The sequence below is a fragment of the Eublepharis macularius genome, chromosome 1 (assembly GCF_028583425.1).
Source record: "Eublepharis macularius isolate TG4126 chromosome 1, MPM_Emac_v1.0, whole genome shotgun sequence".
Taxonomy (NCBI): domain Eukaryota; kingdom Metazoa; phylum Chordata; class Lepidosauria; order Squamata; family Eublepharidae; genus Eublepharis; species Eublepharis macularius.
This window is the reverse complement of record NC_072790.1, coordinates 166,664,254-166,690,015: the sequence shown is the minus strand read 5'-3', so window position 1 is coordinate 166,690,015 and position 25,762 is coordinate 166,664,254. Positions and strand designations below refer to the sequence as shown.

The window sequence follows — 25,762 nt, the reverse complement described above, 5'->3', positions numbered from 1 at the left end:
GAGAGTTCCAGGCACCTCCTGCTGCTAGAGTTTTGGAGGGAAGGGAGAGACAGATGAAGGTGAAAACAGCTAAAGGAAATACGAAGAAAAATACAGCAGTAAAGAAAGAGAAGCTGAGAGTATCATAAAGGTTAAGGCAAAACCACCCAGTCCCGTCTGAGGCTGCAGTTCTCTTAAGCAGGCCCAAACAAAATTGTGGAAAAGAGAAAAAAACACTAAGAAATGCCTCATATGCATATGACAGTTTCCCCACTGACTAAATTAGAAGGGAGTCAGATATAAAAATAGATGCAGAGAAGTTAGCCGTGTTAGTCTGTAGTAGCAAAATCAAAAAGAGTCCAGTAGCACCTTTAAGACTAACCAACTTTATTGTAGCATAAGCTTTCGATTCTCGAAAGCTTATGCTACAATAAAGTTGGTTAGTCTTAAAGGTGCTACTGGACTCTTTTTGATTTAGATATAAAAATGAGAGCATAAAAGAAAGAAAACGGGAAGGTAAAAACATGAGCAATAAATTGTGAGGAAGGTTAAAGAAAAAAATAGAGTGCAAGTGCAAGGTAATATTCAGTGAGGAAATGTAGAAAGCAGCAAGGCTAGAGCAGGAGTTTAAACCATTAGTCCCGATGTAAGCAGAAAAAAACACCACGTTTGTAATCTTGGGATAACCATGCAATATGAATAGAGGTTTTTAAAAGAGATCCCTTGCAGGCTGGTTGCTGTGTAAATTTACTTCTGCTAGATGCCCTGATCTGGATAGCCCAGATGAGCCTGTTTCCCTAGTGTCTGCCAGAATGTCCAAGAACATGGTGAAATTTTGTTATTAATAACTATCTGCACCAAACTGAAATAGTTCTGCTGTCTTTTTCTCTCTCTTTCCCAGCAACATGAGTTGAAGGGACTCCCTTGTTTTCATTTCATCGTTTTAACGATTGAATGACTTAATATATTAATATATTCTTCATTTCTCGCGACCCTTGAGAAAATGATTAAAGGTAACTCAAAAGGTTACTGGGCTACCCCTGTCTCTTTCGTACAGGTCGCAGACCATTCCTTTTTGTCTTCTGCCGTTCTGACTTCCAGGACCATTTAATCTATTTTTTTCTCGCTAGAGAGGCATACGTGACAACGGCTCATATAGAAAACAACGAGAACCGCAAGAGCTTATCGTAGGTTCTCTTTTTCTTTGAGCGCTTATCTTACTTTTTAAAGAGCAGCCGCGTCTTGTCAACACCAAACAACGTGAGAAAGATGTGAACTCGCAGGGGGGGGGGGCTTCCCCTCAGCTCCGCCTCTCTCCTCCGCCACGTGACTTCACGCCCGCCTCCGCCATTTTGTTTGGAGGGCTGTACTTTTTCCCTCCTCCGGCGGTTACTTCGCATGCGCAAGGAGTGCGTACAGGGGAGGGAGTGAATGCGGCTTCCGTGATAGTTTTCCGTCATGTACTGCTTCGGCAGCGGTCGGTCCAAGGAGAGCAGCAGCTCGGGCTCTCGGGGTTCCCGTTCGGACACCTCGACTCGAGGCCGCAGCCCGCGCCGCTCGCGCTCGCCCTCTCCCCGGGGCCGCCGCTCGCCGTCCAGCAGCCGCTCCTCTCGCCGCTCGCCCTCCCCGCGCCGCACGAGTAGGGTGTGCTCCCCGTCCGGGGGCAGCCGGACCCGCCGCGGGTCCGAGCAGCGGGACGGCAGCCTGAGCCGGGTAAGATCTCCGAAGACTCGGCCTCGGTTACCCTTCTCCCCCCGCCCTTCTCTCTGAAGCGGAGCTTCCGCTGCCTCTTTCAGGAGACCCCCTCCCCCGGCCAGGGTAGTTCTGCGCAGTTTCTGGCAGCCCAGAGCAACCATCCGTGAATATACATTTTTGGCCCATGCACACACACACTGCTTCCACGATTGACCCATGGCAGGCTGCTTACAGCTGTTCAATACCAGCTCCATGAAAACCGTTAATAGAAACCATAGCCGTGGCAAAGACCCCAAGAGTCATCTAGTCCAGTCTCCTGCACGGTGCCTGAAACTCACGGATTCCCTGTCTCCCTGACCTGTTGCTCAATGCCCAGAGAAAAGCAAAAAATCTCCAGGATAGCTGTCATATTGGCTCATAGCTTTCTACTGGCCCTCTTACAATTTGCCTAAGTTCATACTGAGTCATAGAATAAGCATTGCGGATAGAAGGCTACTAGTCTCTGCTTAAAGTGTTTTAATGGAGAGCCCACCACTTCATGAAGATGCTTGTTCCACTAAGGAATTGCTCTAACTGTCAAGAAGGTCTTTCTAATGTTTCCTTTTCTGATAGGAATTTGTCTTCAGACCACACACCATCTTTGTTGTCCTCCTTTGGACACGCGTTCCAGCATGCCAGCATCCTCCTGTGGTTCCCCAAACTGAACACTGTAATCTAAGCAAGGCCTAACCAAAGCAGAGTAAAGCGATACCATCAGTTCGCGTGATCTGGATGCTATACCTCTGTTGATTCAGTCTCAAATTGTGTTCGGCTTTTTAGCTACAGCATCATACTGCTGGCTCATGTTCAGTGTATGGTCTACTCCTAGATTCTTTTCACATGTACTCTTGCCAAGACAAGTCTCCCCCATTCTATATTTATGCCTTTGATTTTTCCTACCTAAATGCAGAACTTTGCATTTATCCCTGCTTAGATTCATTTCGTTAAATTTAGCCAAGTTTTCTAGCTTGTCAAGATCATCCCTGTTATGACCCTTTTCTTTCTCTTGGGTAGATTTTGCCTTTAATTTTTCTCTTACAACCTCTGGGTAGATTGTTGCCACCAGGAATATTATATTCCAAGGTATTTTATTTAAATTTTCCCTTTAGTAACGTGCCCAAGGGACAGGCTTTTTCGTGGTACTATGTGGCCCTGAGGATAGGAATGGGATATAGGAATGACAGATACTCTGGGATATAAAAAAACCCAAATAAACTTTTATTTTTATAAGAAGCGTATCGGTTTCATATTATTTCTTAAGCTTGATGGTTTCAAAGAGTGTTATTGGTTGTTAAAGTTTCTTTTCATAGACACAGTCATATAGATCTCTCAGGCTTCACATACAGTTTGCCTGCTTCAGATATCAACCTCTCACTCAAATACACATAGACTTTCTCTCTCAGGCGCACACACAGTTTGCCTGCTTCAAATAGAATGAATATATAGTCCCACAGACACATACAGTTCAGGCTTCCACACAGGTTGCTTTTCTCTCAAAAACACATGAACTCCCTCAGGCTGCACACAGCTTGCCTGCTAAAACTAGACTCAATATTTTTTCTCAGAAATGCTTAAACATGCTAAGACTGCACACCACTTGCCTCTCTTGCCCTGACTGAATATTTTCTCTCCACTTTCAGTCTAAAACTGCATTCACTCCGCCCACACTCTCAGTCATCAACCAATCATATCACTCACTCATCCCTCTCTTTCACCCCCCACTCTTCATCTGTACCACACTAAGCATTTAAAGACATACACATTTACTTAAAATCATTACAATCCCAAATCTTGATTCTTTCTTTTACTCTGTTAGCTACCCCTCCCCATTTAGTATCATCTGCAAACTTAATGAGCATCTCCTCTATTCCTTCATCCAAGGCATTTATAAAGATGTTGAACAGCAGAGGGCCTGGGACAGATTCCTGAGACACTCCACTTGTCACTCCTCTCCTAGGGGATGAGGAAGCATTTACAAGCACTCTTTGAGTACAATCGGTCAACCAATTACAAATCCACCTAAGCAGTAGCACCACCCAAACTTGTTAACAGGAATATCGTGGTGCCTTACTGAAATCAAGCTAAGCTATGTCCATAGCATTCCTCTGATATACCAAGGTATTAACTATCAAAAAAGGAGATAAGGTTGGTTTGACATGCTTTTTTTTGAGGAACTCATGCTGGCTTTTAATAATCACAGCTTTCTTTTCTAAATGCTCAAGGACTGACTGCTTGATGATTTGTTCAAAAACCTTTCAAAGTATGGACAGCAAGCTGTCAGGTTGGTAGTTACATGGATCTTCCTTTTTCCCCTTATTGAAGATGTGGACAACATTTGCCTGCCTCCAGTCTTCTGACACCTCACCTGTTCTCCATGAATTCTCAAAGATTATAGGCAGTGGCTCCAAAATCACACCAGCAAATTCCTTTAGTACCCTAGGATGCAATTCATCTGGCCCAGAGGACAATTTCATTTAAACAAGATAGTTGTTTACATATCTCATGCCTCTCCTACGCTGCAACTCCCTTCCACCATCTTATGTTTTTTTTTTGAAAGGTTGAGCACAATCTCCCTTGTAAGAGAAAACTAACAGTGCAATCCTAAAAAGACTTACTCAATTCTAAGCCCATTAAAATAATTGGGCTTAGACTGGTGTAACTCTGCTTAGGATTGCACTGTATGTCAAAGTAGTAGATGAGCATCTGTTAAAATTCTTGCAGCAGGCCTATCATTTCTTTGTTTTTTTTCTTGCTCCAAACATAACCAAAGAATTCTTTTTTGTTGTGTTTAGCAACTTTCACTAGCCTAAGCTAGCTGTTCCCTTCAATCATTTCTGTACCTTTTCAAGTTCTATGATGCCTCTTTGTGAAATGAGGCAACCATAACTATACTTTTTAAAATTTACAGCAGTGTTATATGATTTATACAGGCATTATGATGCTGGCAGTTTTATTTTCAACATCATTATCTGTAGCATGAAGTTATTTTCATCACTGCTGCTGTCTGAGTTAATTTGATTGAGCTATGCAGTACAAAGTTCTCTGTTAGACTGCCAGTTCAAATTCCACCAGTGCATGTGTGAAGTTAAGATCTTTTTGCATCGCTTTTCTCTTTATGTTTACTTACATTGGTTGTATTCTGAAATTACCTTTGTTCATTGTGGGTATGAACGCAGCCTTGGCCCTTTGGCAGCTGAAGGCTTCCTGAACTGGGAAGACATGAATCAAGCTTCAGTTACACAGGACATCCAAATGCCAAGTATCTGAGCAAATCTGATTTTGTTTTCATTATGCAAATTGGAGTTGTAAATCTTTGTTTTAATTCCAGTTTAGAATCCTGGTTTATGGAGAGGAAATAAACTCTGGTGTGCCCAATGATCTTCATTAAGTTCACAGAATGAATAGGAGTTGCATTTATTTACATTCATGTATATACAAGTGGAGGTGGAAGGGAAGCATGGGAGCATGGAAACAAGTTGCAAACAGAGTTTGCCATATGATGACTGAGTGTTGTCACTGAGCTTCATTTGCTTCAGTTTTCTATCCATCACCATCCTGAATAGTTTTGTATCACTGGCAATTTGGCTGCTTCATTGCATATTGCTGAGACCAGATAATTTATGAATGAGTTCAATAGAACCAGCCTTAATAGATCTCCTTGGGGAATTCCGTTACATACTTCATTCTGCAAATTGTCCATTTACTCTTCTTTTTCTGTTAGTTATTTTTCAGATGTGTTCAACCCAGGTCATGCACATTAGAATATGTTATATGTTTGAAATCAACACTGAGTTGCAGTACAATCTGTTTTGCAAAAGCTCTGAAAACTATCCTTAATAAAAGAATATTGTGAATGATGGGGTTGTATTTTTCTCCTTTTGTAGACACGTTCTCCAAAATGGCACTTACACTCTTCTCAAAGATACCCACAATTCCTGGGCAGTTATTCTCCAAGTCGACACTCTGAATCTTCAGTGGAACAGAGCCTGTGGACTGAATTTAGCAGTGATTGTTATGATATTGCCACACAAGAGCGAAGAAGACTATCTGACAGTCTGGGCTTGCCCATTGATAGCCTAAGTGATGTTGACAGGTAGGGGTCTCTAAAGATCAGCATTTCAGAATCAAGAACATCTTGGCTCTTGTCCTGTACATTATATAATACAACTAAGACCTCTTTTGGATATAGAAAATGCAAAACAACTGGACTTGGTTGGGTTTGACATATATATGTTCTGGATCTAGGGTTTTTAGCTGTCTTTTATTGAGGTTCAACGTTTGTATCTCCATGCGATAGATAACAGGAACAGTTTATACTAGGAAAGATAGTGAAAGTATATCAATAGTAGAACAGGTATATTGCACACTTTGTCTCTCTCATAGGGGTGTGCACCAAAATTTTTTAGTAAATCCAAATTTTTGTACCAAATCTGAGGAAAAATTTCTAATTCCCTAAATTCCAAATTAATTCTCTAATTCGATTTGGCTGTTTCTGAAAAAATCAGTAATATTCAGCTATTATTCCCTATGGGGAATGCGGCTATCCAGTGGGCTGGATCTGTTTGTCAGTTTTTAACCAAATTTCACCAAATTTGGAGGGCACCTACTCCTGACTTGTCCTATAAGGTTGCTCTAAAGTTCAAGATGATTAGACTCCAGGATCCAATTCTACGGGCCCCTGAACAAGGTGCTCCCAGCCATTCCATTGTTTCCTATAGGAAAAAGGTCAAAGCTGAGTCCCACTGCACTTAGTCCCACTGCTGAGTCCTACTGGAGCAAGGTTGCCATGGCCAAGGCACATTCCAGCCAAACCACTATTGCAACTTAGTCCAACAGAACCAGTGTCGTTCACAGCAGCTAGGAACTGTGGGGGAACACCACAGAATAGAACCAAGCAGTACCAAGCCGGAAGCACAAGATATTGTAAGGGAGCACATTAAAACGGGCCAACATAAATGCCCTTCGAATACAGGGATCGATTAAACAGGAAAAATACTCTGCCGGCGCATCACTAAATGGAATCCCCCATTGAACAGGAGAGCAATGTCCCGAAGCGAGGCTTCTAAGGTCTTGCATCTCCATGTCAATTAGCCTCTGTTTAATCCTAACAAAAGCATTCTTCTCCGATAAAGGGTACAGATCTTCTACGTTGAGCCCCATCAATGTAATTTTCCTTTCAATATAGTTCAACCAGTCACATGTGTTAGACTCACGTAACATATACATTATGAGACTATTAGGCCCGCTTCGAAAATGTAGGCGAAACCAGAATTTGAAGGTTGAGATCGACGCCTTTGTAACTAAACGTCTCTGATTTGTCTCGAGGCAAATTGCCGCATAAGGTACGCAAGCTGGAAGCCCCAAGGTTTTCCTAAGAAATTTAGATTGGACTCTTTCGATCGCTTCATTGGAAGCAGAAATCCAAATAGGAGCACCATAAAGTAGCTTAGCACATATTTTATAGTTAAACATTTTAAGGACAGCTGGTATAAATTGGTTTCCTTTCGTGTAAAAGAAGCGAGAGATTGCGAGTTCACTGCTGTTCACTGCCCTTGCCGCTTCCCTAATATGAGTGGCCCAATTTCCACTGTAGTGGAATGGATTCCGAGATATCTGAAGCTCTTCACCTGTTCAATGGAGTTACCTTGTACAGTCCAATTAAAGGGCCTCCAGCTTCGACCAAATATGATAATTTTGGACTTCTCAAAATTTAGGGAGAGCTTGTTCTTATCACAATAATTTAAGAAACGTCAGCATCTTTTTCATCCCGACTTTTGAGAGTGAAAGGAGTACAGCGTCATCGGCATACAACAATAAGGGGATGTGTCTCATTCCCAATTTAGGGAAATGGCCATTGTCAGAGCTCAAAAAAGGTGCCAAATCATTTAGAAAAAGATTGAACAGTAAAGGGGCCACAGTACAGCCTTGTTTGACACCCAATGTAATTGCAATCCTGGAAGTTAGATCTCCTTCTTTCGAACATCTGATCTGACAGGTGGTTTCAGAGTAAAGTTTTTGTATCAGGTAAAGCAAACGCCTATCGATCCCCATTAGGCTCAGTTTCTTCTACATAATATCCCTAGGCACTGAGTCAAACGCTCCCTTGAGATCTAAAAAGGCCGTGTATAGTTTAGGGCCTTTTCCTTTTCTATATTTATTTATTAGGTGACTAAGAACAACACAGTGGTCCAGGGTTGATTTACCTTAGCAAAAGCCAATTTGCTCAGGCCCCAGGATTTGCTGGTCTGAAATCCAAGCTTTGAGATTGTTGGCCAGGTGGTTCGCATATAGCTTACCTATGATGGATAAGAGACAAATTGGTCTATAATTATTAGGAAGCTGTGGATCATCTTTTTAAAAAATAGGTACTAAAACAGCGTTCTATTCTTTAGGAATTACTCCTGACCTATCTATAGCTGAAAACAAGGCAGCCAGGAAGGGGGCCCACCACTGAGGGAAAGCCTTAATAGCCTCAGGGGGGATAGCATCGGGCCCCGGGGCTTTACCCAGTTTGAGTGCTGCAAGAGATTCGGTCTCCTCAGTCGACACTGGCTCCCATAGAGGACAATCCTCCAGATAGAGATCAAATTCCTCTTTAGGACTGCACCTATTATCTTGAAAAATCTCTGAAAAATATTTGTGCCAGCAGTCGGCCATAATTAAGTTGTTTGCTAAACTCTTCCTTCCCATAGAGTTGGCTATCAGGGACCAGAATTTCCTTGAGTCATTGCTAATTGTGGCCTGAAGGAGGGGTTCCCAGCTTTTAGCACAAGATATTTCCTTGCTTCAATTTGCTTCTGTTGGGCTAAGTTGCAACAGTGTCCCTTGCTTGAGATTGGTTTTGGTGGAATGGATAAGATTCTCTGGTGTGATGTTGGTCCCCTTTGCTTCAGTTTGGTTCTGTTGGGCTTTCTCTCTGATGAGCTCAGCTTACATTTGGGAGTGTGCCTTGGCCATGGCAACCTTGCCTCACTGTGTTTCTGCAATGCGAGTCAGCTTTGATTTTTTTTCCTCATAGGAGACAGTGGAGTGGCTAGGGGTACTTTGTTCAGGGCCCATGGAATTGGACCCTGGAGTCCAATCTTTCTGAAACTTGGGAAGTCTTAGAGGACAATCAGGAGTAGATCACCTGCAAATTTGTTGGTTTGGTTGAAAAATGATGCCCCCACCCCCGGCCTAGTGGATTCACCTTGATTTATTTTCCCAGAGGAAGCAATGGCCGAATTTTACCAAATTAATTCAGTAAAAATTCAGAATTTTTTGTTTCGGAATATCTGAATTTCACCGAATCAGCCAAAATTCAATATTTTAATCTGAATTCCAAACCAAACCCAAAGAGGTTTACAGTTCTCTTCTTCCCCATTTTACAACAACCCTGTGAGGTATTTTAGGCTGAGAGTGTGTGATTATCCCAAGGTCACTCTATGAACTTCCATAGCAGAGTGGGGATTCTGATTGGGTCTCCCAGATCCTGGTCCAATCCTGGAACAACTATTCCATGCTCATAATCCTCTCATAATCCATGCTATTCCTCTCATAATCCAGCTCAGATGTGAAAAAAAACTATGACAGATCAAAACGTCAAGCTAGATTTCTTTTAATTGAATGTACTCGGCTTTAATACTCAACTTGTAAAGTTTATTATGTTTAGCTTTGCAGTATCAAGACAAGACAGAACCTTTATTGGCATAACCATAACAGTGTCAAAAACAAGTGGAGCCTGTTAATTGGTAAACATTCTAAACACACTTCTCCTCTTGTATACATGGTAAAGGAAGTTTGCCACCATTTCAGTGACTTCAACCTTGGCTGAGGCTAAAAGACTCACTATCTTACTCTCAACAGATTTGCCCTCCAGCGATTGCAGTAGGTAATCCAAATGAAATGCACGTAAATCATCATAAAATCTGCACGATAAAAGTACATGGGCTGTATCCTCGATTTCCAACATCCCACAGGGGCATAACCTTTCTCCAAATGGGATTTTTTTGAATCTCCCAAATAGGACAGCAGAAGGGAGCACATTAAAATGGGCCAACATAAATGCCCTTCGAATACAGGTATCGATTAAACAGGAAAAATACTCTGCCAGCGCATCACTAAATGGAATCCCCCATTGAACAGGAGAGCAAATGTTTAGCTTTGCATTTCATGATACTGCTAAAGGAAGCTTGACAGAAAGCATGAATTTGGCCTGGATGCAGAAAAAATGTGAGTGAATGTCTGCTTGAAGAACATCATCATAACAACAACAACAACATTCGATTTATATACCACCCTTCAGGACAACTTAATGCCCACTCAGAGTGGTTTACAAAGTATGTCATTATTATCCCCACAACAAAACACTCTGTGAGGTGTTTCCCATGTATTCTGCACCCACTTACGCCATCACAAAGGCTTCTGAAAATCGAAAGTCTTCCAAGAACTGCCGAATTTATTTTCAAAAATTACATTTATTTTTTTAGGAGTGAAATTGTGTATTCCCCTTTGCACAAATGGAAGAGGACCTTGGGATTGAATCCTATATTTGTATATAAGTTAGCATTCAGAAATTAAAATATGCATAAATGTATTTGTGTATATGTATATTTATAATACAATGGAAACATTACATATTCATTGTTATTTGCAACCAAGGAGAAGATTTCAATAATAATTAATATTATTGGAAAAACATTTAATTTTTTTAAAAAAAATTAATTCTGTATAGTGAAGGAAACAGTTTAGCTGATTGTGTGAAGTAATACCTGCAACATGTTGATAGTGCTGAAAGAAAGTAGGTGTGTATTGTGGGAGGAGAGAGTGAGTATGAGGGTGTTCAGGTGTGGGCTGGAAGAGGATGTGTGTGTTTGAGAGAGAGACAGAGTCCTGATTTTTTTTTGGATGGAAACTTTTGGAATCTTCTAGCAACAGCTACCATTTAGAGTTTTGAATAATCCAGAAATAATTCATGGATAAAGCAAAGGGCCTGATTACCAAGAACTAATACTGTGTGGTGCTACGTGTAACACATTACATTAATAATTCCATTGTTAGCTAGTATAATAATTGCATGCTGACTGGGAGAAAGTCATACCTGTCTCAAATGTCCTTCAAAGTATTTGTTTAGTCTGTGGATAGATGAAATGTGAATTTATTTAATATTCCATAAGAGCACTTGCTTCATCCTGATGAGTGTTCAGGGTTAGACCCAAATGCTAGACTACCTGTAGGAACATACATGGTATAGAAAATGCTGAAATCTGCAGAAGGGATCCTGTGAGTGAGGCTGCTTTCCTTGTGCTGACCTTGGGGAAAGAAAAATGGTGTGTGTGTGTGTGTGAATGCCTTTGCCTGCTAACTCGTGCAGTCTGTGCTTTTGGCAAAGTGGGCTGGTGATTGAGCAATGGGGACAGAGCTGGAAAAGGGTCCTATTTTCTGCAGCTAGAAGAGAAAAAGAAGAAAAGGAAGGTAGAAGATTGTGGCATACAACCACATTACGCAACGGCAGAGGTTCAGATTCCTAAACAGAGAGCAAAAGTTATGGCTATCTCCTCTTCTTACTCCCTCATCCCACCTCTGGTGGCATACAGAGGACACAAGTGGTGTTGTAACTGCCTTTGTTCATCTTCGTTCTTCTGTGCCTCCACACATGGGGACTGCGCAGGCGCAGGCCAGCCGCCGGAGAATTTTCTAGAGCTTCCATGGCTCCGAAGGGGCCGTTTGTCGCGCGCCTCAGCGACCGTTTTCCCGCCCAAACGGTCACGTGATCCTCCAGCGACCAACGGCCCCTTCCCTCAGTTCTCTTCTTGCCGTCGCTTGGAGAGAACGTGAGCTTCGTTGCTCTGTGCTTTTGTGCTTCGTGCTTTATTCTGACTGATTGCTTGGCTTTTGACTTCGGACTTCGTGACCTCGACTATTCTTCGGATCTCGTTTTGGACTTTGTTGTGGACTCGGTAATTTGACTCGGACTGTTTTTGACCTTCCTTTTCGCGTGCCCCTGAAGATGGCCTCAAAGGCTCTCTTCAAGCATTGCCTCCAATGCCACACGAAAATGGCCAAGACCGATGGCCATGAACTGTGCCTGTTTTGTTTGGGGGAGACCCATAATGTGTCGGCCTGTAAGATATGCCAGGGCTTCACCAGCAAGGCCCGGCAGGAGCGCAAGGCCCGACTGAACTCCTCCCTGTGGCAGAAGGTCATGTCCGGAGGCGCTCCGTTGCCCTCCCCCAAGGCCGGCCCTAGCCCCTCTGCCGAACGGCATTCAAGAGCTGGCTCAGTGGCCTCCGCGAGGTCGGGGTCGAAACCGCGTCCCCCGAGTACCTCGGCGTCGAGAGCGGCCTCTCCAGCGCAGGGACCGGTGCGGCCGCCCCGTAGCGCGTCATCTACCAGGTCGGATCCGAGACCTACGTCGGAACCGAGGATCCTGGTACCGAGTCCCCGGTCGGAACCGACGTCCGGATCGGTTCCGATAAAGCCTAAGAGGTCGAAGCCGAGGTCCCCTTCGAAGGCGAGGAGCGCGTCGGTTCCGAGGTCTTCTTCGGAACCGGCGAAGAAGAAGAAGAAGACCAAGCATCATCGGTCGCCGCGTCCCGCTCCTCAGGAGGAGGTCATCGTGCTTCCTCACACGCCTTCCCCTCATCTGGGCTCCCCTGAGCCAGAAGACATCTCCGTGCCAGTGCCGGATCCGATGGCCTTCGAGACGGTGCCCGCAGAATTCTCGTCGGGGCCGGAGCCGAGCCCGCACCGTCGGAGCCGACCATCGCTTGCCCTTCGGTCGCCGAGGCTGGAACCGAGCCCGTCTCCTCGTCGGAGCCGTCCGTCGCCTGTCCGTCCGTCTCCACCTCCGGTCGGTCGTGAGCGGCATGGTTCCGGAGACAGTGTCCGATCAGTCCGGTCCACTGCGTCCCGGCATCGACAGGCTTCCTACCTCCCCTCGCCATACCGTTGCCAATGGGAGGGGGCACCTGCGGGCTTCTCCGTGTCGGAACCGAGGCCTTCGACATCGAGGTCGGCGTGGGCTCCCCCTCCACTCCGGGCTCAGGAATCCGAGCTCGGTTCCGATGAGGAGGAAGTGGAGAGCTTTGGCGGCTACCAGTCGGAGTCCTGGTCCGAACCGTCGCCAGCTGAGGAGCTAGTGCCATCTGCGGACTCGCCATTCGAGGACCTCCGCATCTACGCCGACGAGATGGCAAGGATGGCCAAGGCTCTCGAGATGGATATCTCTTCAGCAGTCCCCCAGACCAAGGACAAGCTCCTCAAGCGTATCTATGGGGATAATCCGGCGTACGTTGGCTTCCCCATGCTCGAGGGTATTGAGGAGATTGTGGAGAAGGTGTGGCAGGTGCCCTGTGATCAGCCTCCAACATCCAAGCGCATCGAGCAGCTTTACAAGATCAAGCAGGGCACCTGGCCGGCGTTGGTGAAGCACCCTCCACCTTCCTCCTTGGTCACAGACGAGTTCAACCCCCGACGATCGGGTCACTCCTCGGTGCCTGCCGATAAAGAGGGCAAGAAGCTTGATGCCATGGGCAGGCGCCAGTACATTGTAGCTTCGCTGGGTCTGAGGATTGCCAACTACCAGACCATCATGGCAGGGTACCAACTGTACCTCTGGGAGAAGTTGGCGTCCTATACCCGAGACCTCCCACCTGAGCAGAAGGCTGTGGTGTCCCTGCTGCAAACAGAGGCTGTCCGGCTGTCTAAACAGCAAATGAATGCTGGGAGCCACGCGGCTGACACTGCTGCTAGAGGGATGGCTTCGGCGGTGGTCCTCAGGCGCCACTCTTGGTTGCGGTCGACGGCCCTGTCCCAAGAGGTGCGTTCCAGGGTGGAGAGCATGCCCTTTGAAGGGGACTCGCTGTTCTCCAAGTCCACCGACGAGACCCTGAAGAAGAAAAAGGATGACAGGCAGACGGCGCGGTCTTTGGGTCTGGCTCCAGCGGACAAGCCCTCCTCCAGGTCACGGTACGCTCCCCAGTCCGGCCCTTACCATTACCAGGGCAGATACCAACAACAGCGGCCGGGCTACCAACAGTGTCCTGCCTACCAGCAGCGGCCTTACCCTCCCGCACAACAGCAGAGGAGGCGTCGGCCTTTCAAGCCTCGTCCGGCACAACAACCGGCCCAGCAGAAAGATCAGCAGGGCGCCGGGAGGCAGTACTGACGGGTCACGCCAGCCGTATCCCCGAACTTTTCGGACAGACTGAGTCCACTCCTCTCTGAGTGGGAGTCAATAACATCTGACTCATGGGTCTTAACGATTGTTGAACTGGGATACGGGCTGGAGTTCGTTGAGCTGCCTAGGTGCAGTTCACCCCTGACTGCTGTCAATAACACTATGGCTGAGCTGGATGCGGAGATCGTGTCGCTCTTGGCCAAGGGTGCTGTGGAAGAACTGCCCTATGAGGACTCTGTAAAGGGTTTCTTCTCTAGGTTCTTCCTGGTCCCTAAGAAGGATGGGGGCTTGCGTCCCATTTTAGATCTGAGGGGCCTTAATGCCTTCCTCAAGGTGACCAAATTCAAAATGGTTACGTTGGCGGCTGTGATCGCCTTGCTGAAACAGGGAGATTGGTTTGCGGTTCTTGACTTAAAAGACGCATACTTTCACGTGGGCATACGGAAGGAGCACAGGAAATACCTGAGCTTTGTTTACCGGCAAAGGGTTTTCCGGTATAAGGTGCTCCCCTTTGGCCTTTCCACTGCCCCACGAGTGTTCACTAAATGTGTGGCCCCTGTGGTTTCCTTCCTACGGGAAGAAGGCTGTACCATCTTTCCGTACCTCGATGACTGGCTCATCGTGGCTGAATCGGAGTCTAGGCTGGTGCAGGACATTGCCTTGGTACTTAGCACTTGCCAACGCCTGGGGCTCCTGGTGAACTTGGAGAAATCCAAGCTGGTGCCCAACTGCAAGGTGTCTTACATTGGTGCACTTTTAGACTCTGTGGAGGGTAAGGCCCTGCTCCCCTTGGAGAGGGCTCGGTCCCTAAGGGGTCTAGTGTCCATGTTTAAAAGGAACCGATTCCAGTCTGTACGCACTATCCAGTGCTTACTAGGGCATATGGCAGCGGCCACCTCTGTGGTGCCTTTCGCTAGGCTGCGTATGCGCCCTCTCCAGAACTGGTTTGTGCGGAGGTATGATGCTCTGCTGCACCCTCCGTCCCTCAAATTCTCTATCCCGAGGGTCATCCTCTCCTCCTTGGACTGGTGGCTGTCTGATGACAACTTGTTTAGAGGGACCCCTTTTGGGTATCAACACCATGACATCACGGTTACCACTGATGCCTCTCTGTTGGGATGGGGGGCTTACTGTGGTGATGTGTCTGTGCAAGATGTCTGGTCTGACAGGGAAAAGACCCTCCATATCAATGTGCTTGAACTAAGGGCCATTCGTTTCGCACTTGTGTCTCTTACAGCACTGCTGAGAAATCGTCAGGTCTTGGTGCAGACGGACAACACGACTGCCATGTACTACGTGAATCAGCAGGGGGGCACAGTGTCCATGGCCCTGTGCCGGGAAGCCACACTCACTTGGCAGTGGGCTATCAAGAACGGCGTGTCGCTCCGTGCTATACACGTGGCTGGGTCAGACAATGCCCGGGCAGATGCCCTCAGCAGGGTCCCTTTACTAGACCACGAGTGGGAACTGAACGGAGAGTGCGTTGGGCCGATCTTCCAGATGTGGGGTCATCCAGTGATAGACGTGTTCGCCACTGCGGCGACCACCAAGGCCCACACGTTCTGTTCCAGGGCAGGGAGCGACCCCCTCTCTATTGGGGATGCCTTCCAGTTTACGTGGACGCAGGGCTTGCACTACATGTTTCCTCCATTCCCCTTGATTCCCAGGGTCCTGTGCAAGATAGAGGAGGACGGGACGGACTGCATCCTGGTGGCCCCCTTCTGGCCACGGCAGGTTTGGTTCCCGAAGCTCCTGCGGATGTCCCAACGGACGTATGTGAGTCTGCCCCCTCGGCAAGACCTTCTCCTAAACGGGAGCCTGGTCCACCACGATCCCAGGAAGCTGCACCTAACGGCTTGGCGGATCGTTCCTCCCCGATAGGCTTTACTGACGAGGTACAGAGGGTCCTCCTGAATGCTCGTCGGCCATCCACTAGGCGCGCTTATGCGGCCAAGTGGCGCAGGTTTGAGCTCTGGGCACTTGCCAGAGGAGTGGTGCCCGAAAGCAGTCCCTTGGGGGTTGTGTTCGAGTACTTGTGCCACTTGCGTGGCCTGGGCTTGAAGGTGTCCTCCCTCAAGGTACACTTGGCAGCGATATCAGCTGCTCACGCCCGAGTTGAGGGTGCTACGGTGTTTTCTCACCCACAATTCCGCCAGTTCCTTAAGGGCATGTACAATCTTTACCCACCTGTGTCGGCGCCAGTGCCTCAGTGGTCGCTGTCCTTGGTGCTCTCACGTCTCATGTTGCCTCCTTTTGAACCTATGGCTACATGCCCTTTGGATATGCTATCCTACAAGGTGGCATTCTTGGTGGCCGTCACATCGGCCAGATGGGTCAGTGAGTTGTCTGCACTGCGGTCTGACCCTCCCTTTCTTGTGTTTCATCCCAACAAGGTGGTCCTGCGTCCCTGCCTCGGGTTCCTGCCCAAGGTGGTGTCCGCCTTCCACCTCTCGCAGGATATCTCACTGCCTGCATTCTTTCCTCAACCTTCCTCTAAGGGGGAAAAGGCTCTTCATTCCCTAGACTTGAAGAGGGCCCTAGCCTATTACCTGGATAGGACGAAGGAATTCCGCTCAAGTCCTCACCTGTTTGTATGTTTTGGGGCCAAGGACAAAGGTAGCAGGGCTTCCTCACAGACCCTGTCTAGGTGGATTGTGACGGCCATTAGCAAGGCCTATTCCCTGGCTGGGGTGGCTTGCCCGCTTCATGTCAGAGCCCACTCCACGCGGTCCCAAGCATCCTCTTCGGCACTCCTCAGGGGGGTGCCCCTGGTTAACATTTGTAAAGCAGCCACATGGTCCTCTGCAGACACCTTTGTCAGGCATTACGCCGTTGATGTCAATGCGGAGCAGGATGTATCTGTGGCCAAGGCTGTCTTACACTCCCTTTTTTCCTGAGGGAGTTTTGGAATGACTTCCTTGGCGTACCTGTTGGGTACCCTTGAGTGAAAGTGTGTATATATGTACCTGGGGGTGTGTATATATGTAAATATTGAGTATTTATGTGTCCTTACACAGTATTTATACATAGATGTATATATGCATATCTATTTATTGTTGATCTTGTTTGCTTAATCCCACCTCAGGTGGCATAAAGAGGACACAAGTGGTGTTGTAACTGCCTTTGTTTCTTCCCCTTGCAGCTCATTAGAGCATACCTCCTGGGAGAGGAGGGAGAGTTGCTTAGTGGGCACATGTTAAGAGGGGAAAAAAGAAGAAAAATCTTACGAGATCTTAAAGGGTCACTTTTTTCCTTTTTTATATACAAGCTCTGGTAGGTCTTTTTCACAGAAGAGAAGGCATAGTGGGAGAAAAGAACTGTTTTTTGCTGAAAAAGTCACCTCAAGGTTGCTTTCACTTTCTTCAGCAAGAAAGTACTGGTGAAGAAAGAACTATCTTTGTATGATGCGTCTACCTGGACTTGTGAATGAGAGGGAGGTAAAACTGCAGGTAATTCATCTGGTGCTGCCGGTTAACCTACAAATAAGAGAAAGTAGACAAAAGATGTTACATCCATGGTATTTGTCACCATGAAGACTTTTAAAACTCTATCACAATTTATCTGGGAAGTGTTGGTTCTGTCCATATAGGAAAGCTGATTTTTTTCCCCCACATGAAGTGAAAAGGCCCAAATTTCTTGAAAATGATAAATCAAATTGCTACAGAGGTATTAAAGATAACTTTGCTTTTTATTACAAGTTTTGATTTTTAATTAAAGTATGTAGAGTGCAATGTTTGCTTGGTGACTGCAGCTAGAATGGTGTGTTCACATTTTTGGGAACCTCACTATACTCCAGGAAAAAAAGACTGACTAACAAACGTATTGGAAATAACAAAAATGGTAAAACTAATGGTACTGCAGAGGCTTAAGTTGATTAAAAACTGGAAGATTTGTTGACTCCCTGTGATGCTGTGAATATCAGTTGAGTTAATATTGGATATGTAATGTATGTGTATATGCTCAGTTTAAACAGTAATATTTGTTAAGTGCATGTACTACATTTTTTAAAAATTCATCTGTGCTGCTGGGCTTTATCATATGAAAAGCTTGTTTGCAGTCACAAATGTTTGGTAATGCTTTGCAAAAATTCTTTGAACTTCTACTATGGTTTTAGAAGAATGGGTAGTGGGACTGCACTGATTCTTAAGTGCTTCTGCAGGCTGGGATACCATGCCCTCAAGAATCTATACGTGAGTTTAGCAGCTAACTCAGTCTCATTTGCAAAAGCATGGTTATAAATAACGCATTGCAGAAGGCTAGTCATATTCCTGGGAGGAACATAACATAGTACCAGACCTGCTACTACATATGCAGAATATTCAGAACCAGCAGCGTTGGGTTGAAAACAAGAAATATGGCTGGGTTTTGGAAGGTTGGTCGGCTATTTCATGCTAACTTGAACTTCATATTTCTGACTTTGCTTGAATCTATATCTCACTGTTATTAGGGATTACTTGGATGATGATTCAGAATTTATCAGAGGCCTTTCACATTCCCGAAGTCTTCAGCAATACCGTCGTCATGAAGAATGTCCTCCTAATCCTTTCAGTATGAGATATGACAAGGACTGTTGTGGCAGGGATGCCTTGCTCCACAAATCAGACTATTTCATGAATGATGACCAGCTACAGGATCTACCAAGAGAATCTGATAGGCATGACAAACTATTTACAAAATCCTTAGATCCATCAGAGGGGCTTAAAACAAAGCACCCACGATATGATGGAGAAGACAGACAGCTTGTTGTGAATCCAGATCATCGGGGTTTCTTGTCAGGACAACGAAATTACTACAAACTAAGGCTTAGTAGAAGTCCAATGTACCGTGATAAGGATTTTGGGAATTTTGAGAGTGCTAGGAGAAAAAGGGAAGAGGAGCTGAGTAGAAATACAAGTCAAGATAGTCCTGGTAATGATTATGTGATCTGTGGCTTGACTAACGCTCTGCAATCTTCTGAATTTCAATACCTTTATAGACCGGAGGAAGCATCGGCAGTACCTAAAAAATTAATCCTGAAGAAACAAGTAGATGACCCTTCCATGCAGGTTTGACCCACATTCTTCCCTTCTGCATGTTAAGCTGTCAGCCACAGTTTGCTCTTTCCTATTTAATCTTAAATACTAATATTTAATCTATTGTCAGTCTTTTTCCATTGATGAAACAAATATCCTCAAAGTACTATTTCTTCCTAGTATTTTTCATTGTTTTGTTGATTTAGCATGAATCATTGTAACATCTAAGATGTCATTTAATTCAGCATGAGGATATTTAATTTTAATTTTATTTTTTTATTTCATGGTAAAATTATTACCAGGTTATGTTTCTTAAAACTCTGTGCAGTTGTAAAGAGTTGTTACAGAGAAACAGTGGTATGAAATGAAATATATGTAATGAAATCTAGTGGAGTGGATTTTGCAACAGAAGAAATCTAATTGGTTTTTAATGGGCATGAGTTTAAGGGGGGGTTGATGTTTATTTTTTGGTAAATGTAGCTTGGAACATCCTAATTCTCATTGATGATCACTTGCTAGCAATACTTAACACGTTAAGTTTCTACATTGTCTTTTTTAGTTTTAATAAGTTGTTAATGTTGGAGTTAGATCTTTGAGCTTGGCAGTAACAGCTGTAAAAGAGCCTGGAATACTAAAACTGTTTCTTTTCACATAAAACTGAGAATTAAAGATTTTGGTTTCATAGGATATAGTTAATTACATCTGAACAATGCAAAGAACCATGCCTTTGTACTGAAATATCAGTATTATCCCAACATAGCAGCACGTGGTAAAATGTAGATGAATCTAGAGGAGGAGATTTATATGCATTCGATATGGAGGATGAAATGAAAAAGCAGAAACTCTCTTGTGCAGTTTCCCTCCTCTTTCGTCCCCATAGCATTTTTCCAGGTACTTCCGGGTCATGCAATATATTTGGCGTAACACTAATCAGCCAGTTGTAGTTGGCTATGTAGCAACGTTTTTATAGGAAACAAAACCTTTGCATTGCCCTCAGTCTAAAACAGAGGGAAACAGAAAGCTTGGCTATTACTAAGTCACCTAAACAGACATTTCCTGACTTTTTCTTGTATTGTCATTGTTTGATAGTCAAAATATGGCAAAGCAGCGAGTGTCAGCCTGATTGCCTTGGCAGTGTGAGTGCATTAACTCTTGCCCACTTGACAGAACACCCCCTATCAAAGTACCCTCCGAATGATTGTTGGAAGGGTGGTTCTGGACAGGGGGAAAGTTTATCAAAACGTGCTGCCTTACTCTAGCTCTAATCCACAGAATAAAATAAAACTGATATTCTGTAACATATATTGGCTTCATCGTTCCTCCTCTATATTTTTGAACGTTTCTAAACTATTGGCTGTAAATCCTAATATACGGCAGTGTTGTCTATTCTGTAGCTTGAATATTGATTAACTTCATTAGAGAATGTAGTAATAAATGACAAATCTTTTTTTTTAAATCCTCTGAACAGAATTTGGAGGATTTTTTGAGTCAAAAGGATTCTCAGGAGTTGACATCAGAGTCTGCAGATCTACATAATGACTTCCTGCTTCCTCATGAAAGAGCCAGCCAGGATGGGAGTGGCTTTTTGCACATTCTGGACAGAATGGTTGATTCTACCAATGCCCAAGAGAAAAGAACATGCAACTTCCTTGATGTTGAGGATGAAGAGAAATTTCTTTATGGTGATGGTCAGGATAACGCTGACTTCAAATATCCTACTGAGAAGCTAATGGATAGTTGGAAAGAATCCTTAAGCCTGAATGCAAGATCCCCATCTCCTATCCATTTTATAAAACCAGACACTTTGGATGGATCCAGAATAGCATTTGAGAAGATCCGTGATTTGCTCAAAACCATAGGCCTTGATATTGGGGTGGTTGAAATTGGTAAGGGTGCTGCCCGTACAGAGGAACGACTCCATGGAAAAAAAACATTGCATTCTCTAGATGGTAACTCAGTGGTTTCTCATAAACCAAAATCTATTGAGAAGGACTGCATTCAAAGCAATAGTCATTCTCCAGAATCAAATCAGAAGAATTCTTTGTCACCCTGTGATTATTTCCAACCATCTAATGATGTATCATCTCTTACAATATCCGAGCAAGCTAATAGCAGAACTCTGAGGCACAGTAATTCTGCAGGCACATCAGAGCAATCTTTTTTTCCAGTATCTGTAATCCCATCAGCATCACCCCCTCTTCCTAACTTGCCTCTTCCTAATCCCCTAATTTCTCATTATCCAGTATCACACTTTTCAGCATATACTGCAGCTCAGCTACTACCAAATCATCCACCTCCCACAGTGGCCCCTCCTATCTATAACGCATATGGACAGTATATGGCTTATTCTGCTTCTGCCTGGCCCATGTACACTCCTCCTTTTCATCAGTCTAATCCTGCACTTCCAGATGTACATGGGCTTGTGTCAGTGTCAATGCCACCGAAGCCTACCCGGTCCAACCTCAGAGTTATTGAAACAGTTTCTACTGTCAAGCAGAATCCTGAAATCAAGAAATATAAGTCTGTGCTTGTGGAAATCCCCATCACTCCTACTAACTCCAAATTACTCTCTCAATCCAATGGAGGTACACCTGAAAGAGTATCAGATGAAAAATATCTAGCATCTGAGATGCCAAAAGTGAGTAGTTTTAAATTGCATTAATATTTGTGTCTGTTTTCCAGTTTAGGTTAGTTTTCTGCTTTTTACCAAGTTCTTTTTCCAGCAGTGTAGCTGTTGCTGGTGAGAAGTGGATAATTGGTTTGCTCAACCCATAATGATGTACCAGCACTGGATGGGATTCATGGATTAGGATTATTTGTTTCTTAAAACATTTCTCACCTTTGGCTGTTGTGGGTTTTCCGGGCTGTATTGCCGTGGTCTTGGCATTGTAGTTCCTGACGTTTCGCCAGCAGCTGTGGCTGGCATCTTCAGAGGTGTAGCACCAAAAGACAGAGATCTCTGTCTTTTGGTGCTACACCTCTGAAGATGCCAGCCACAGCTGCTGGCGAAACGTCAGGAACTACAATGCCAAGACCACGGCAATACAGCCCGGAAAACCCACAACAGCCATCGTTCTCCGGCCATGAAAGCCTTCGACAATACATTTCTCACCTTTATTTTATTATTTTATTTTACTTCATTTATATCCTGGCTTTCTCCCACAATGGGGACCCAAAGCAGCTTACATCATTCCTCTCTCCTCCAGTTAATCCTCACAGCAGCCTTATGAGGTAGGTTCGGCAGGGAGTTTGTGACTAGCTCAATGTCACCCAACAAGCTTTTATGGTAGAGTGGGGATTTGAACCTGGATCTCGTAAGTTGTCATTTGACAATCTAGCTATTTCACCATGCTGACTCTAGGAATTTAAGGTGGGCAACAGAATGCCAACAGATGAAGAGTGCTGTAAAGGACTTGGAAAAACAGCTCAGCCTGCAAATAACTTTAATAAAATATCCCATGGAGCCCTCCTACTCAGAAATCCATGTTGTGAACAATCTCAGGTAAAGGATCTCTAATGAAGGACAGATGTGATTTTTTTCATTGCATAATACTAGCATTTATCTTTATTTTAATATATTTCTTCTGTATTTTGTCTTATATAGTGGATTAGATCCATACTTCTTCCACAAGTGGAATGACACTTCATGCAATTTTCCCATTCCGTATTCTACCCCATGTCGTTTCTGAGGTTTCACTAACTCCTGGGTGTTGCTTTGTATCATGCAGGAGGAGTTGTAGTGAGAGGTCAGAGATGGAAAATATCTGTTAGCAGAGTTAGTTCTTTGTATTCAGCCCATTTGAGGGTGAATGCGATATACCCCTGATATTTTATTGTTTGACTCCTGTTCAATGGCATTGTGGCATTATAAATTCTTAAACTGATTTTAAAGGATATTTAAACCCTCACTGTAAACTTTTTATTTTATTTTTCTTTCTCCAAGTAGTATTTAGTGTTTTATAAAGTGAAACAGATCAGAGTTCTCTAAAATATACTGTATTACTGAAGCTTAATCTGGGAGTAAAATGATATCCTATATATATTGATACATTTTCATTTAAATGGTCTCTTCATTCACCAATGAAGAACTGTATTTAATGTGAGTTGATAAAATTGTATATTTAACAGGGGAATTAGTATGCTTGAATGTTTTTCTGTTGTGTTGCAGTAGGTCATTTAAGCCTCTTGATATCAGTGTTCGTAACAATGTTTAATCCTGTGATTCACTGTGGCCTATCTGTATACTGGTGCCTGTTCCTTCTCCTATTATTTAAATTTTAAAAGATTTCCAGTGGTTCTCTATATATTTTACAATACTTTTCAGTGGAAGATCAGGGAAATTAAAAGAGCTGCTGGTGGGGGGGAGGGGGAGTAGAAAATGCCCTAGCTGTGCAGTTACAGATGAATAAAAAAGAATTAGCGGGGGTGGGGGAGAGAAGAAAACGGCAGGCACTAATAATACAATTGAGGAGAACAACGGGCAATCCTGATATGAAATCAGAGGAGAACAACAAGACCAGGGAACCACAACTATATATAAATTTTTGTTAATCAATTTTTGAAGTGCAAAAGTGCCAATGTGAATAAATACAACAATAGTTACAATACAATTACATAATACAAAATTACAGAGTCCATCTATGTATATCACATGAAATCCAGAATAAATATTCAAAGTCCGTAGAGCTTTTTCAACATATTTAAAGTGCAAGATGCCAACAGTAATAGAAAAGCCAGTAGGTAGGGAGTAGTGCAAGATGTTTTTCACAGTCCAACAGCTTGGAGTCCGTGGGTGTGAATCGGGATTGTCAGTGGGTTATAGATGGATGAAATCCATCAGGGACATCCTGATCAGGTCGGATGCCCTTTGTTATATATAGGTAGCACTACCCGCCCCCTAAGGATAAGAATCCAAGAACATATCTCTAGGATCAGGAACGGAGTGCTTGAGGTATGAGTAATTGTTCATTACAATGCATTTTTATGCTTGCAGTGTGTCCGGTCCGAACTGTTTTATGCCCAGGATGAAGTGAGTTCTTACTCACGAAACGGGTTAATGAAAAATTGCCTGCATACTCCCGTCGGCGATTTTTGATGTATTAATTCAAGCTGTTGGACTGTGAAAAACATCTTGCACTACTCCCTACCTACTGGCTTTTCTATTACTGTTGGCATCTTGCACTTTAAATATGTTGGAAAAGCTCTACGGGCTTTGAATATTTATTCTGGATTTCATGTGATATACATAGATGGACTCTGTAATTTTGTATTATGTAATTGTATTGTAACTATTGTTGTATTTATTCACATTGGCACTTTTGCACTTTTGCACTTTTGCACTTCAAAAATTGATTAACACTAATAATACAATTGGCTAAAACACCTGCTCAGTTTAAAGAGTACTGTAGACAGTTGTTCATCAGGTTATAGCCCTTGAGAATACTCAACTGTATGGAGAACCAGCTTTTAAAACAAGAGATACACCACTTGCAAGAATCAGTGACTGAACAGAAAATTAAGATGGAGAAAGCAGAGTAAAGACATAAAACTGAAATTGATAACTTTAATAAAAAATAGCTATGGAAGTAGTGGAAGCTGTAAAAGCCTCATGTGTGCCTAGTGTCCCTAGGCACACTGTTTAACAAGCCAAACTATCCAATTTGAAATGGTCTGTGTGATGACCCTCAGACCCTTTTGGAGTCTTTTAAACAGTATACAAAGATTGGAATCCTTCTGGAAAGGAAATGTCCTGTCCAAGCAAAAACACTGGAGTGGTGTGGCTGTCATCAGCGGAGGTGTTAAAAACCATGATCTCCCTGGCCACCAAGGAGCAATGACTATTACTTCTGTTCTCTGTTCTAAGACTTTCCTCAGTAGTTTGGGGATTATTGGGATGGGTGGGAATGTATATAGAAGCCCCCTAGGCCATTGGGAAGTCAGGGCGTCTGTATCCTCCGCTAGTGGATGGAAGAATCTGGATAAAAATCTCATAACTTGGTGATTGAGAGGGGATGCGAAGAGATCCATCACTAGCATCCTGATGATATTGCTAGGAAGATTTTCCTTTTTAGTTACCATTCGCTGGGGTGAATGGTCTCCCTGCTCAGCCAGTCTGCTTGCATTTTGTCTACGCCCTTGATGTGCTTGGCTTGGATTGATGCTAGATGTATCTCGGTCCAGTTGATTATCTTGGTCCTTGAGGACTTGGAGCCTCCCTGCTTGTTCACGCAAGTTTTTGCTGCTGTGTTATCTGTGTGCATCAGGACATGTTTGTGGGTTAGTTGGTCCTTGAAGTGAAGTAAGGCAAAGCAGGTCATCCACACTTAGAGTACGTTGATCGGAAGAAGTGTCTCCTCCACTGACCAAAGTCCTTGGGTCAGGCAACCTTTCATGGTTGCTCCCCATCCTGACAGGCTGGCATCGGTAAAGATCTATTGAAATTGGGGAGTCAGGAAGCTCTTGTCCATTAGGAGGTTGTCTTCTCTGGTCCACCATCTCATACTGTTTTTGACCTTCAAGGGAATCCATATGGTCAAATTTGTCTTCTGTATTATGTGATGTTGTAGAGGTCTTAGGAATGATTGTAGGGGGTGAGAGTGTGATCGACCCGAGTACATGACTTCGTTGTTTTGCCACTAGGAAGCCCAATAGTTTGGCCAGGCTCATGAGTGGTAATGTTTGGCTCTTGATTATTGACATGGCTAGTTGTTTGATTATGTTGACCTTTTTCTTAGTGAGGAACAGACGGCATTTGTTGAAGTTTATTAAAAACTGTATGGCAAATATGGTATCCTGATGGGATTTTTCTTTTGAGCTTGATCTGATAAGGATGTCATCTAAATATGGGTAGACATGCAGACCCATTTCTCTCAGTCGA

General features: G+C 44.2%; 1 protein-coding gene across 2 annotated transcripts in view; it reads left to right on the top strand.

Moving 5' to 3' along the window:
• Positions 1-1,405: 1,405 nt before the first annotated feature.
• The window catches only part of LOC129336265 (zinc finger protein 318-like), a 50,067-nt gene continuing 25,710 nt past the window's right edge, over positions 1,406-25,762 (top strand). Inside the window, exons 1-4 of one of the 2 annotated variants that reach the window (XM_054989382.1) lie at positions 1,406-1,692; positions 5,598-5,806; positions 18,849-18,918; positions 20,354-21,523. In XM_054989382.1, coding sequence (XP_054845357.1) covers positions 1,438-1,692; positions 5,598-5,806; positions 18,849-18,918; positions 20,354-21,523 — 1,704 coding nt within the window. In that variant the 5' untranslated portion in view covers positions 1,406-1,437. Of the gene's footprint in view, positions 1,693-5,597; positions 5,807-18,320; positions 18,919-20,353; positions 21,524-25,762 lie in introns of both variants that reach the window. The other variant, XM_054989373.1, reaches the window with a different exon arrangement.